Source organism: Furipterus horrens, unplaced genomic scaffold (genome assembly GCF_987537825.1).
Source record: "Furipterus horrens unplaced genomic scaffold, mFurHor1.1.pri manual_scaffold_6, whole genome shotgun sequence".
Classification (NCBI taxonomy): Eukaryota; Metazoa; Chordata; class Mammalia; order Chiroptera; family Furipteridae; genus Furipterus; species Furipterus horrens.
This window is the reverse complement of record NW_028327176.1, coordinates 132830717-132843870: the sequence shown is the minus strand read 5'-3', so window position 1 is coordinate 132843870 and position 13154 is coordinate 132830717. Positions and strand designations below refer to the sequence as shown.

The window sequence follows — 13154 nt, the reverse complement described above, 5'->3', positions numbered from 1 at the left end:
ACATTATAATCAAAATGTCAAAAATTAAAGATAAAGAGAGAATCTTAAAAGCAGCAAGAGAGAAGAAAAGAATTATGTACAAAGGGGTCCCAATTAGACTATCAGCTGACTTCTCAAGGGAGACCCTACAGGCAAGAAGGGACTGGCAAGAAATATTCAAAGTAATGAAAATCCAAAACCTACAACCACGAATACTCTATCCAGCGAAATTGTCATTCAGAATAGAAGGACAGAGAAAGTGTTTCCAGGACAAAATAAAACTGAAAGAGTTCATTAGATCCAAACCACTGTTATATGAGATGTTAAAGGGACTGGTTTAAAAAAACAGAAGCTAGGGAGATGAAACAAAGGCAAACTAAATAGGCAACGAGAGTGGAAAAGGAACTGTGGGTACGGGAAGCATATTGGGGGGAGGTCAACAGGGAGGGGGAATGGGGAAAGGGAGGGAGATGATATAGGAATTGGGGATCAAGGTAGGAGGGAATGGAATAGACAGAGAGAGGTTGGGAGGAACTGTATGCACAACTAATGGACATAATCTAAAAGGGGGGGACAACTGGAGGGAGGGGGGCCACCGGGTGGAGGGGAGCAGAGGGAAGGGAAATTGGCACAAATGTAATATTTTAATCAATAAAACACATTAAATCTGAAAAAAAAAGAAAAAAAAAGATGTTGAGGATTTCTTATCACTGTTGTGATAAATGTGGACAACACAGATGTACAGAGTTAGCCACGAGAGAACTGGGGTTAGTCAGACAAGCTTTTACTTAATGAAATGTCTTCTTCCTGTGTTATATATTCCTAGCCAATATTCTTTCATTTTTTATAATTCATATTTTATACAGAAGAGGCCTGATGCTAGATTTTAGAAAGAATAAAAAATGGTTTGTTAGCAACAATGAAACCTCACATTTGTAAAACCCAACTGTACAAAAAAAAAGTACTTTCTTCCTTTTCTTTTTAAGAATCCGTCACCAAGGTACTATGTACAAAGCACCAAGGGTTTTTACTTTTTATTTTTATTTTTTAAGTATATTTTATTGATCATGTTGTTACAGTAGTCCCAATTTTATCCCCTTTGCCCCCTGTGCCCAGTAACCCCCTTCCCCCAGCAATCTCACCCCTCTTAGTTCATGTCCATGGGTCATGCATATAAGTTCTTTGGCTTCACCCTTTCCTATATTATTCTTAACTAACCCCTGTGTATTTTGTACCAACCAATTATGCTTCTTAGTCCCTGCACCATTTCCCCATTTCTCCCCCTTCCCCCTCCCAGCTGATAACCCTCCAAATGATCCCCATACCTATGATTCTGTTGCTCTTCTGGTTTGCTTAGTTGGATTTTGTTTTTACTTTTTACATTCAGTTGTTGATAGTTGTGAGTTTGTTGTCATTTTAGTGTTCATAATTTCTATCTTCTTTTTCTTAAATAAGTCCCTTTAACATTTCATACATTAATGGCTTGGTGATAATGAACTCTTTTAGCTTTACCTTGTCTGGGAAGCACTTCATCTGCCCTTCCATTCTAGCTTTGCTGGATAGAATAATCTTGGTTGTAGGTCCTTGCTTTTTATCACATTGAATACTGCTTACCAGTCCCTTCTTGCCTGCAAAGTTTCTTTTGAGATATCATCTGACAGGTAACTCTCTGCTTTTCTCTTGCTGTTTTTAGGATTCTCTCTTTATCTTTAACGTTTGGCATTTTAACTATGATGTGTCTTGGTGTGGTCCTCTTTGGGTCTAGCTTCTTTGGGATTCTCTGTGCTTCCTGAACTTGTATGTCTATTTCCTTTGCCAAATTTGGGAAGTTTTCTTTCATTATTTTTTCACATAAGCTTTCAATTTCTTGCTCTTCCTCTTCTCCTTCTGGCATCCCTATGGTTCGGATGCTGGCAGGTTTAAAGTTGTCCCAGAGGTTCCTAAGCCTCTGCTCATTTTTTTCAATTCTTGTTTCTTCATTTTGTACTGGTTGACTGTTTTTTCCTCCTTATGTTCCAAATCATTGAATTGAACCCTGGTTTCCTTCCCTTCACCATTGGTTTTGTGTGGATTTTTCTTTGTTTCCCTTAGCATAGCCTTCACTTCTTCCCTTATGTGTTTGCCATACTCAAGCATATCTGTCAAGACTGTGAGCATCTTTACCACCAGTGTTTTGAATTCTGTGTCTGTTTAGGTTGGCTATCTCCTCGTTGCTTAGTTCTCCCACTGGAACCTTGGTCCGTTTCCCCTTTTGGGCCATACTTTTCTGTCTCCTCATCTGGACAGGCTCCTGTGTTTGTTTGCCTCTGTGTCTTAGGTAGAGCTGTTGCTCCTATTATGTTGTAAGAAACGGAGCCTTAAGTACTCATCAGTACAAGGCGACCTGTTTCACCATGTTGTGGTGCTGTATGTTGGGGAGGGGTCAGAGAGGGAACAATGCCGCTTGCTCAGCACTTGCTGCTTCTCTAGGGACTTCTCCCACTTTTGCATGGGACTGGTGCTTCTCTAGCTGTCGCCCTGGCTGTCGTTCCCAGAGAGGGTGGGTCTGCGGATGTTCTAGGACCACGAGGGCCCTTTAAACAAGCAGACTCTGCTGAGAGACTGCCGGTGTATTCTTCTGTCCCAACCCCCACTGATCTGCACAGTCAGAAGCAAAGAGGCTTGATTTTCCCTGGCGCTGGGACCATGAGCTGTGCGGTCTGGTCAGGAGCTGGGAACGCACCCCAAGTGTCCTTCTCCACTTTTTAAAATGTGTGACTGCATTGCCACCAGCCTGCCGCTGCCACTGCTGCCACCACCACCACACTGCATCCTCTCTGCCCTGGCTCGGCCCCTCCTACCTGGCTGGATGAGTATTTCTTCTTTATATTTTTGTTTGTTGGACTTCCATGCAGCTTCACTTTCTGGAACTTCTGGTTGTCTCTAGTTTTGAGGTACAGTAGTCCCTCTCTATATCACAGTTCACTTATTGTGGCCTCACTGTATTGAGGGATTTTTAAAAATATTATATTTAATTATCATGGATTTTTCACTATATTGTGGGATTTTGCGGTACTGTATACATATGTTGTTAAAGTTACGTAGGTTTAAGAGTGTAGAATATGTTTAATAAATAAACATATTAGTGTTTATTTATAAACATAAATAGTGTTTATAAAAGTGTGGAAAAGGTTAATAAGGGAGTGGGAAATGTTAATAAGGGACTGGGAATGGTTTATAAGTGTGTGGGAAGGGCTTATAAAGCCTTAAAATATATATAAATACTAAAATAAGTGTAAAGTTTCTACTTCGTGGATTTTCACCTATTGTGGGGGGGGGGGTCTAAAACATAATCAAGTCCATCCCTTGCTAAGTGAGACTAACTTATGTGAAGTGCCCAAACATTCAACTATACCTTGTATCTATAATGGGAGGTGGAAATAAAGGAAGCTTTTACCTTTTCATTCTCAAGTTTTAATACTTTTTTCAAGACAAAATACAGGTGACCTTTGAAGAACACTGGTTTGACCTGCCTGGGCCCAGTTACATGTAAATTTTTTTCAATCCATATATTGTAAAAATTTCTAGAAGTTTGTGACAATTTTAAAAACCTAGCAGATGAAACATAATTTTCTTAACATATTTTCTCTAGCTTATTTTATTGTAAGAATATGGTATATAATACATATGATTATGTTAATCAACTATTTATATTATTGGTAAGGCTTCTGGTCAACAGTAGGCTATTAGCAGTTAAGTTTGGGGAGAGTCAAAAATTATGATTTTTTACTGTGTGGGGCAGGGAGGGGGAAGAAGGGAGTGTTGGTGCTCCTAACTTATGCATGTGTTATTGAAAGGTCAGCTATAATTGTATTACTCCAAGTTTTAAGTACAGAAACCTCTTATTTCATAAGCAATCACTAAAGAATTCATTCTTTAAAAATATATACTTTATTGATTATTCTGTTATAGTTGTCCTAATTTCTTTTCCCTTTGTTCCCCTCCACCCAGTGACCCTCCCAATTGCCCCCTCCCCTTAGTCCATGCCCATTGATTGTGCATATAGTTCTTCTCAACATCTTCCTGTCTACCCCATTCCCTCCTACTATGCTTCTTAACTCCTGTACCATCTCCCTCCCTTTACCCTCTTCTCCCTCCCCACTGACCTCCCTCCAATATATTCCCCATACCTATAATTCTTTTCCCACTCTCGTTGCCTACTTAGTTTGCCTTTGTTCTGATTCCCTAGCTTCTGTTGTTGTTGTGATACAGTTTTCATTTTAATTTTCATAGTTTTGATCCTCTTTCTCCTAAACCAGTCCCTTTAACATCTCATATAACAGTGGTTTGGATCTGATGAACTCCTTCAGTTTTACTTTGTCCTGGAAGCACTTTCTCTGCCCTTCTATTCTGAATGACAGCTTCGCTGGATAGAGTAATCATGGTGGTAGGTTTTAGCTTTCCATTACTTTGAATATTTCTTGCCAGTCCCTTCTTGCCTGCAGAGTTTCTTTTGAGAAATCAGCTGATAGTCTTATTGGGACCCCTTTGTACATAATTCTCTTCTTCTCTCTTGCTGCTTTTAAGATTCTCTCTTTATCCTTAATTTTTGACATTTTGATTATAATGTGCCTTGGTGTGGTTCTCCCTGGGTCAAGTATTTTTGGAACTCTCTGTGCTTCCTGAACCTGTAATTCTATTTCTTTCCCCAAGTTAGGGAAGTTCTGCTTCATTATTTTTTCACATAATTTTTCAATTTCTAGTTCTTCTTCCTCACCTTCTGGCAACCCTATGAGTCAGATGTTGGCCCACTTATAGCTGTCCCATAGGTTTCTGAGCCTCTCTTTATTTTCCTCCCTTTTCATTTCCTCTTTCTGCACTGGTTGACTGTTTGTTCCTTCCCTATGTTCTGATTTGTTGATTTGATCCCTGGTTTTCCTTCCCTCAGCACTTATTTCATATGTATTTTTATTTATTTCATCTGGACTAGCCTTCATTCCTTCCCCATCTTGTTTAAGATCTGCTGTTAGGTCTGTAAACTTTCTTATAACCAGAGCTCTGAACTGTGCCTCAGAAAGATTTCCTATCTGCTCGTCTGATAAATTATATATTTGCTGTCTAGTCAGCTGCGTCACTGGGATCTCTATCATGATCTGTGCCATCCTGACAGTTTTGTGTTTACCTTTGCTTCCTCGGCGGGGCTGTCACACCTCCTACACTATAGGGGGCGGAGCTCCGTGCACTCGTCACAACTGGGTGACCCTTCTCACCACACTGTGGTGCTTTGTGTGGGGGCAGGGGTCCAAAATGGATTCCTGCTGTTCACTCTCCGCTGAGAGACCAGGAGCCTCCTCCTCCATCCCCACCCCCTCCAGGCCTCACAGTCCAAGGCAATGGGGGTCTGCCTTTCCCAGCATTGGAATCGCAAGCTGATGGGTTTGGTCTGCAGCCGGGAGTGCTCCCCAGGTGCTTCTCACCTCCCCTTAAATTCAGGTGTCTGTGCTTACCGCCATCCTGCCACCATTGGCGCAGGTGCCACCACCAGCACATTTTGACCTCTCAGGCCTGGTTTCACCCCTCCTACCTGTCCGGATGAACACCACTTGTTTATAATTTCATATGTTGGACTTCCGTGTAGCTTTATTTTCTGCAACTTCTGGTTATTTCTGGTTTTATGGTACTTGCATTCCTTCTTAGTTGTGGAGGGAGATGGGAGCGTCAGTCTAGGCCTCCATCTTGGCTGGAAGTCCCCAAAGAATTTATTCTGAGAGACATAGCCTAAGAAGTCAATGGAGAAAAAGAATATGATTAAACTTTTGATGAAATTTAACATCTAGTTAGCAGGAATAAAAACCAAACAGCTCTTTCAGGTTCAGTCCAAATAATAGTTGAACACAACCCTAATGAGTGCAAGATAAAAGTCAGACAATCTCTTTTGGTTTTATACATCTCTACAATGTCCGACAGTTTGACTAGTCTGCTAAATTGAACATTGTTTTGGCATTTCATGGATTAAACACTCCTCTACCTATCTAAACTTTGTGATTCTCCAATATATAAAAGCCCTTTAAACCTTTTATAAATCTAATTTATTCTAAAAACTAAAGAGAGGGAACAATGCTGTAAACATATGGCAAAAGTTAATCATCCCAAATTCATGCCATTTCCTTAGGCTTAAAATTTTAATTGACATTTATTTCTAAGAGTAATAGTAACACTGGGAGAAATTCACTAGAGCAAGGAAACAGGTTTGGGCAACAATTATAATCTTAAATTCTTTTGTTGTTGTTGTTGTTGCAGTATAGTAACTAGATAAATATAATTCCAAATAGTGTCCTTAAAATGATGGAATCTAAGGAAATAGAAATTTTTGCAGGCTCAGACTTCAGTGTAATTATTTGATAAGGATTATATAAAAAGGTACAGAGGTTGCTTGAGGGACTTTTACTGGATACAATAGCAAGACTTCTTTTGTGCAAAGGCCAAGTTTTAAGTGTCATTCAGGCATGTGTTAACAGGATTCCACTTGTAATTTTCCAGTGGGTTTCTTAGACTTCTCTTGGAAAGCCATGAATTTTATAGTATTGCCCAATCATTAGATACACGCAGAAAAATTCAAGTGTGATGTGAGAAAAAAATATATCTAAAAATGTTCAATCTTCACCCAAAATTGACACCATTTTCTCATGTCATGAGCCTGCACAAAACTATACTTATTTAAAAATCAATTTTAATGTTCTGGCTTCTCCCCCAAATGCCATGACTACAACTTAATATAAACCTAGCTACATAGTTATGGGCTTTGCTATTCCAAGTAGTTAAGTCTTTGAAAAATGGTTTTTAAGTTAAGAAATATAGCATGGTTATACTCAAATATATCTGGTAGCTTTACCTAAAAACTAAAGATTTAAAGCACAACATTAAAACTGTTTTCCCATTTTGTAGCACTGTTTCATGACATTTTAAAATTACCATGGTATTCCTCAAGTTAGATTTCCATTTTTGGTTAATCATTGCACATATTTTTAATTGGGATAAATACAATTCAGTCCTTGCAACTCAAAATATCTCCCAAACAGCACTGTTATACCTAGGAAAGTGAAGAAAAGCAGAAAGAATATCAGGCCCTACTCCAGACCTACTCAATTAGAACCTGTATTTCAACAAGATCCTTAGGAGATTCATATGTACTGTACATTCAAGTTAGCAAAGCATTGAACTAGGTTCACATAACCATATAGTTTTATCATTCACAAAAATTGATGAGCTACATTTATACCTTCAACAACTCAATATAAATTGAGTGCTTACTATATATGCTAAGCCATGTAGTAAGAGCTATTAGCTGATTCGCTAACCTCAAAGAAGCTGTTAAAGTTTACAGCCCTCAGCCACCACACCCAGCTTAAAGAACACAAATACCTCTTCAAAATAGGGAGAAATATTTAAAAAACATTCCTCCATCACAAAGTTCAACTGGGTTTTTAAAAATGTTTAATTCTAATGGAGTATGAGTCTTATTTATCTGGGATCAAGTGCAGATTTGGGAGGTGAATGAGTAATTTGTAAAGTTCATTAAGTTACAAAAAGCAGGAAAAAAAATATTCATAATCCTTTTAGCCAAAGGAAGTAGTATTACTTACCATGTCTTTCTATACATTTTTTATATGGTTGTCATCACTATACAAATTAATTATTTCCCCCTAAAATAGCATGATGATTTTCCTACTAAAAACTCCCTATATTTTGCAGACATTGAAATCATTCCATACTATGGATGTACAGGCAATCTTTCCCCTAATGTTGGATAAAAAAATAATACTGTGATAAATATTTTTGGCACATTTAGACTATTTCCTTACATTAACAATATAGAATGGATGTTGATTTGAGATCAATATTCTTTATTATGTTACAGTCATGTAATTCCAGGTTCCTGGCATTCTGAGACTTCAAACATTACATATGGGATTAAACTATAACTTAGTGACATTTGATAGCCTGAAACAGTAACACACTCAAACTAGTTTGTGAAAGAACTAAGAGTGAAAAAAATAGAAGAATACAGGGGAATCCCACAGATACAAAGAAAATAGAATGTACAGCTCAGCCTCATGAAAGATTTCAGACATCTTTGTTAGGTAGTATAGTACCTTTCTTTACTCTTGCTGGGTGATTACTTTATTCCCTATCAAGATTGTCCTTCTCTGCTCATACTTGAGATTCACTGCCAGACTTATTGACCTTAAAATTCCAGGGCTCATTCTCATCTAAGCTGTTTCAATTCTAATTCCCAGGAAAGTTAATTCAAGTGTCTCCCCACTCTTATCAGAATCCCATTTTAGTTTAGAAAGCCAGAAGAGGGTAAATTGATCCTTTAGGAGACATAAAAGGAATTAGTAACTATAGCCCGGTTAAGATTTCCCTGCTCAGCCAACCTTGAGCTCAATGATGTTTGTCTACAAATGAACCCAGTACAAGAAGGATCCTTCAGACTCCTAAACAAACAACTCCAAAACCCAAACTTTAGCAACTGGTTCAACATGAAGGACGTGCTTTTGAATATGCGGAAAAACTATTTCTTTGGCAGAGGGAATGGATACATTAGGCCATATATTAAAAGGTAATAAATATGGTTGTGACATAATATGTCACAGTAGGTAAGAACAGAAAACAAGTTTCATTAGTCAAATTGTTATTGTCATCTTGGAATAAATTTGTTTTATGAATTAATTTCTAAGCTTTTGTAATGTTTCCCCTTTGATTTCCTACCTTCTTTTTTGTCTAACCTTGGATCAATGGAACAAATCATATTTAAGCCAGGAGTAGGTGGGGTAAGGGCAACATCAGAAGCTGGGGAACATGAATGAAAATCTGACTGGAGAGAGATTCCTAGAGATAAAAAAAGAACAATGACTGCAATCTCCACTTGGGATTTTCTATTTCAAACTCTTCACACATATATATTTTTTCTTTTTCTTTTCTTCTCTCTCTTTTTAAAAATATGATAGCTCTCTTTAAGAACACACAACCCACCTAAGTGTATTTGGTATGGGTAGAAGCTAAAAGCCTTTCAAAGATTATGGAAGGTATACCAAACAGTTGCTATGAAACTGTTCCATCTTTGAAGAAACATTATGGCTGAACAATAATTTAGTACCCCTTACCAGTTCAGAGATTATTGGGGGCTTGGACAATAATTTAAAGCTTTAGGTTTCAATCGTATATAAGTCTACTTCTTTAAAGAGCATCATACCCCTCTATCAAGCAATAAGCAAACTCGAATTCTTTACTTACAGTCAAGAAATACTTAGGTTCCTATCAAACTCTTTAAAGTTCTCCTACCACAACACATGATCATCCTGTGAGGAATGTGTCAGGTCAGATACAAGGTATGAAGCAATTATTAACCTTGAATCCGTATCATCTACGGGCAGCACAATGCTTGGATTTAGAAAGTTTGGTATTCCTTAAATAAACTAAACTCAACTGGAAAACATGAAGTTTTGAACTGTTTTCCATTCACTTGAGCTAAACAAAATACTATGTCAGGTATTAGTGACAGAACAAATACATGAAAATTCGAACTCTCAAATGCAATTTATTGTTTACCCAGTGGAGCAATGTCTTTTCTTTTTTTTAACTTAAACAAGATTTCTATCTATTTAAGACCCTGACCTGATATTCTTTTCTATTTTGTACTTTTGAGGTTTATTTTTTAAGGCAATTGGATGTTCTTTAATCCACTTACCTAACCAAAGCTAACCTTACATTTTAATCAGTGGAAAAAAAATAACAGATCTGGATTGTATTTGGAAAGACAGTTTAAACAAACAAACAAAGTATGGATACTTGTAATTTTTCTCATGTGAGGCACTTATTTTTAGGCCTTTTAGAATCTAAAAACTATTCTATTGCATTTGAGTTATACAAAATTACTTTGAAGTTGAAAAATATTTTAAAGAAAATTCAATACTAAAAATATGTATCTAACTCTTACCATGTAAAATTTGCATTGGTATTTTCCCACTTCTGATAGATATTAATAAAACATTCATTTTTAAACAAAAGGACGGAATCATTCTTTAAAATTCTTATTATATGAATAATATGACATTTATAGTTTAAAGACACACCAACATTATGATACTGATGAATAAGAAAGCATAAAACACCGGCGAGGAGTCCCGGCTGTGCAAGCCCCTGGCGGTGTGCGACTCCGGCGCTGGGGAGAGCGGCCGCATTGCCTTGAACAGTGAGGCCCAGGGGGGCGGGAGGACGGATCCCGGTCTCCTAGCTGAATAACTGTGTGAATCCATCTTGGACCCCCGCCCCCAAAGAAAGCACCACAGGGTTGCGAAATAGGTCGCGGACAGGCAGGCGCCGGTCGCTGATTTGTGACGCGTACACAGGCACTGCCCCGGACAGCCGGCCCAAGAAAACAAAACGCATCTGTCAAAATGAGGCAGACAACTATAGAAATCCCGGTGACACAACTCACCAGGCAGCAGATAGAGAACCTGACAGATGAACAGATAAGAAACCTGTCAGAGGCTCAGTTCTGGGCCATTGTTATCAGGTGGCTTACAGAATTCACAAAAGAGCAGGAAAAAGATAAGAAAGAAGCGAAAAACTTTCATAACGAAAGGAACAAAACCGCATACGAGATAGATGGTGAGAAAAAAAAATCCAGAGTTCATTTCAACAAACTGGAATATGGAGAAGGAACAAGCAGTCAACCAATGCAGCGAGAGGAAATGGGAAGCAACAATGAGAGGATCAGAAACCTGTGGGACAGCTATAAAAGGCCCAACATAAGAATCATTGGTTTGCCAGAGAATGAGAAAGATGAACTAGAACTTGAAAAATTGAGTGAAAATATAATAAAGGAGAACTTCCCAGACTTGGGGAAGGGAATAGACTTGCAGGTCCAGGAAGCAAGGAGAGTTCCCAAGAGACTGGACCCAGGGAGAACCACTCCAAGACACATTATAATCAAAATGTCAAAAATTAAAGATAAAGAGAGAATCTTAAAAGCAGCAAGAGAGAAGAAAAGAATTATGTACGAAGGGGTCCCAATTAGACTATCAGCTGACTTCTCAAGGGAAACCCTACAGGCAAGAAGAGACTGGCAAGAAATATTCAAAGTAATGAAAATCCAAAACCTACAACCACGAATACTCTATCCAGCGAAATTGTCATTCAGAATAGAAGGACAGAGAAAGTGTTTCCAGGACAAAATAAAACTGAAAGAGTTCATTAGATCCAAACCACTGTTATATGAGATGTTAAAGGGACTGGTTTAAAAAAACAGAAGCTAGGGAGATGAAACAAAGGCAAACTAAATAGGCAACGAGAGTGGAAAAGGAACTGTGGGTACGGGAAGCATATTGGGGGGAGGTCAACAGGGAGGGGGAGTAGGGAGAGGGAGGGAGATGATATAGGAATTGGGGATCAAGGTAGGAGGGAATGGAATAGACGGAGAGAGGTTGGGAGGAACTGTATGCACAACTAATGGACATAATCTAAAAGGGGGGGACAACTGGAGGGAGGGGGGCCACCGGGTGGAGGAGAGCAGAGGGAAGGGAAATTGGCACAAATGTAATATTTTAATCAATAAAACACATTAAATCTGAAAAAAAAAAAAGAAAAGAAAGCATAAAACAGTGTATTTGGGTGATTGTGTTTTATCTTCATATATTTTCATTATAGATATGTTTTAAAAAACCACGAGACAGTTGCTAACAGATAAACACATTTATTAACATCCTACATTTTATACATACTTTAACACGTATTAAAATATTTTTAAAACTATTGCAACCTGATGGTAGTTAACAGTGATTGCTTACTTGAAATATTAAGTTCATACACACCAAATGCACCATCTTTAACTACTTGCTAGAGTATGTAAAAAATAAAATAAGTTTATCATATCTTACAGCCTTATAGAGTTGCTAGCTAGCACAAAGATAATCAATTTCTTTTACAATAAATATTTGCTTTGATAGTTTGAAGGCTAGTACTATGAAGAACATTTTTCAAAAAAAATAAAGAGATGCTTCAGTAAAAAGTTTGAAATGTATAAAACACAAAAACTATCAAAGTTTTTTTTAAAAAGAGCACATTATAAATTTTGACAATCATTCCTTAAAAAAAGACTTCTTATATCAAATTTTTTCTGGCCGAACAGATGGATATGACTCAGGTATTTAAAATATTTTCTAAACACTTCCTCAAAATTTCCAGGACAGTGGCTTTCAAATGTTCCTTGAATCCCAGTGTTGTTTAGATGAACTAAATCTTATGAGCACGTAACATTAACCACAAGCTTTTGGGGGCACGGGCCAGGTCTTACTCTTCTTTCTACCCCCTGTACTTAGAAGTAGTCATTCCTCAATCAATGTTCCCTGAACTCACCTGTTAAAAGTAATAGTTAAACTACCAATACAATATAGTAATAAATAGTCCTTGATCCTTGAGGATTATGGGAAACAAAACACTCAGTATATACAGGTATTCACAAGCACAGGAAAATGTTCTAGTTTATCCTAAATGTTGCAGCTCTTATAAGTGTTAAAGGGAAAAACAATTAAAAGAGAAAAATTTCCTGAGTAGTTCATATAATAGTTTGTTGAAACCGAAAAACAGACTGAGAATTTTAAGAGACAAGCTAAATATTAGCTATACTCCATCTTATTATTTGGTAAATAGCAACTTATTCATTTATTAATAGAACCACATGATTGTTTTATACATGCTCCATGTTCAAGTCTGCTCTTAAAATTAAGTCACTAAAGAGAAAAAATTTCTGTGGGCTTCACTTTAAAACGGGTTTCTCTTTTCTATCCTAATGGCTTGGACAGAAAAGGCCCAGAGGTCTGAGAGGGGGAAAACCTAAACTATTTACCTCAGCCCAAACTAAGTATAATGGGCAAAAGGGTTTTGGACAGGTGAGATGTGCCTAGCACACCTTCTTACAAAGAAGCCCCTTTTTTTTTTTTTCCTAATATGGAACATTGAAAAATTAATCCCTGCCTTTTGTCATCTAGTAGTTATGGATTGAATGATGTCTTTTAACCCTTTTCGCCAAATCTGTTGCCCCCAGAACACAACAAGGACACCAGCCTGTTAAACCAAGCACGCCGTTGACCGGAGACAGCCAATTGACCTGGAGTCTGCACGATCCTTCCCCA

At 37.8% G+C, this 13154-nt stretch overlaps 1 protein-coding gene across 1 annotated transcript in view; it reads right to left on the bottom strand.

Moving 5' to 3' along the window:
* Positions 1–5367: 5367 nt before the first annotated feature.
* PM20D2 (peptidase M20 domain containing 2) overlaps positions 5368–13154 on the bottom strand; it is a 31000-nt gene continuing 23213 nt past the window's right edge. Inside the window, exon 7 of the mRNA XM_090279666.1 lies at positions 5368–5736. Within this exon, the coding sequence (XP_090135792.1) occupies positions 5462–5736 (275 nt within the window). The 3' untranslated portion in view covers positions 5368–5461. The remainder of the gene's footprint in view (positions 5737–13154) is intronic.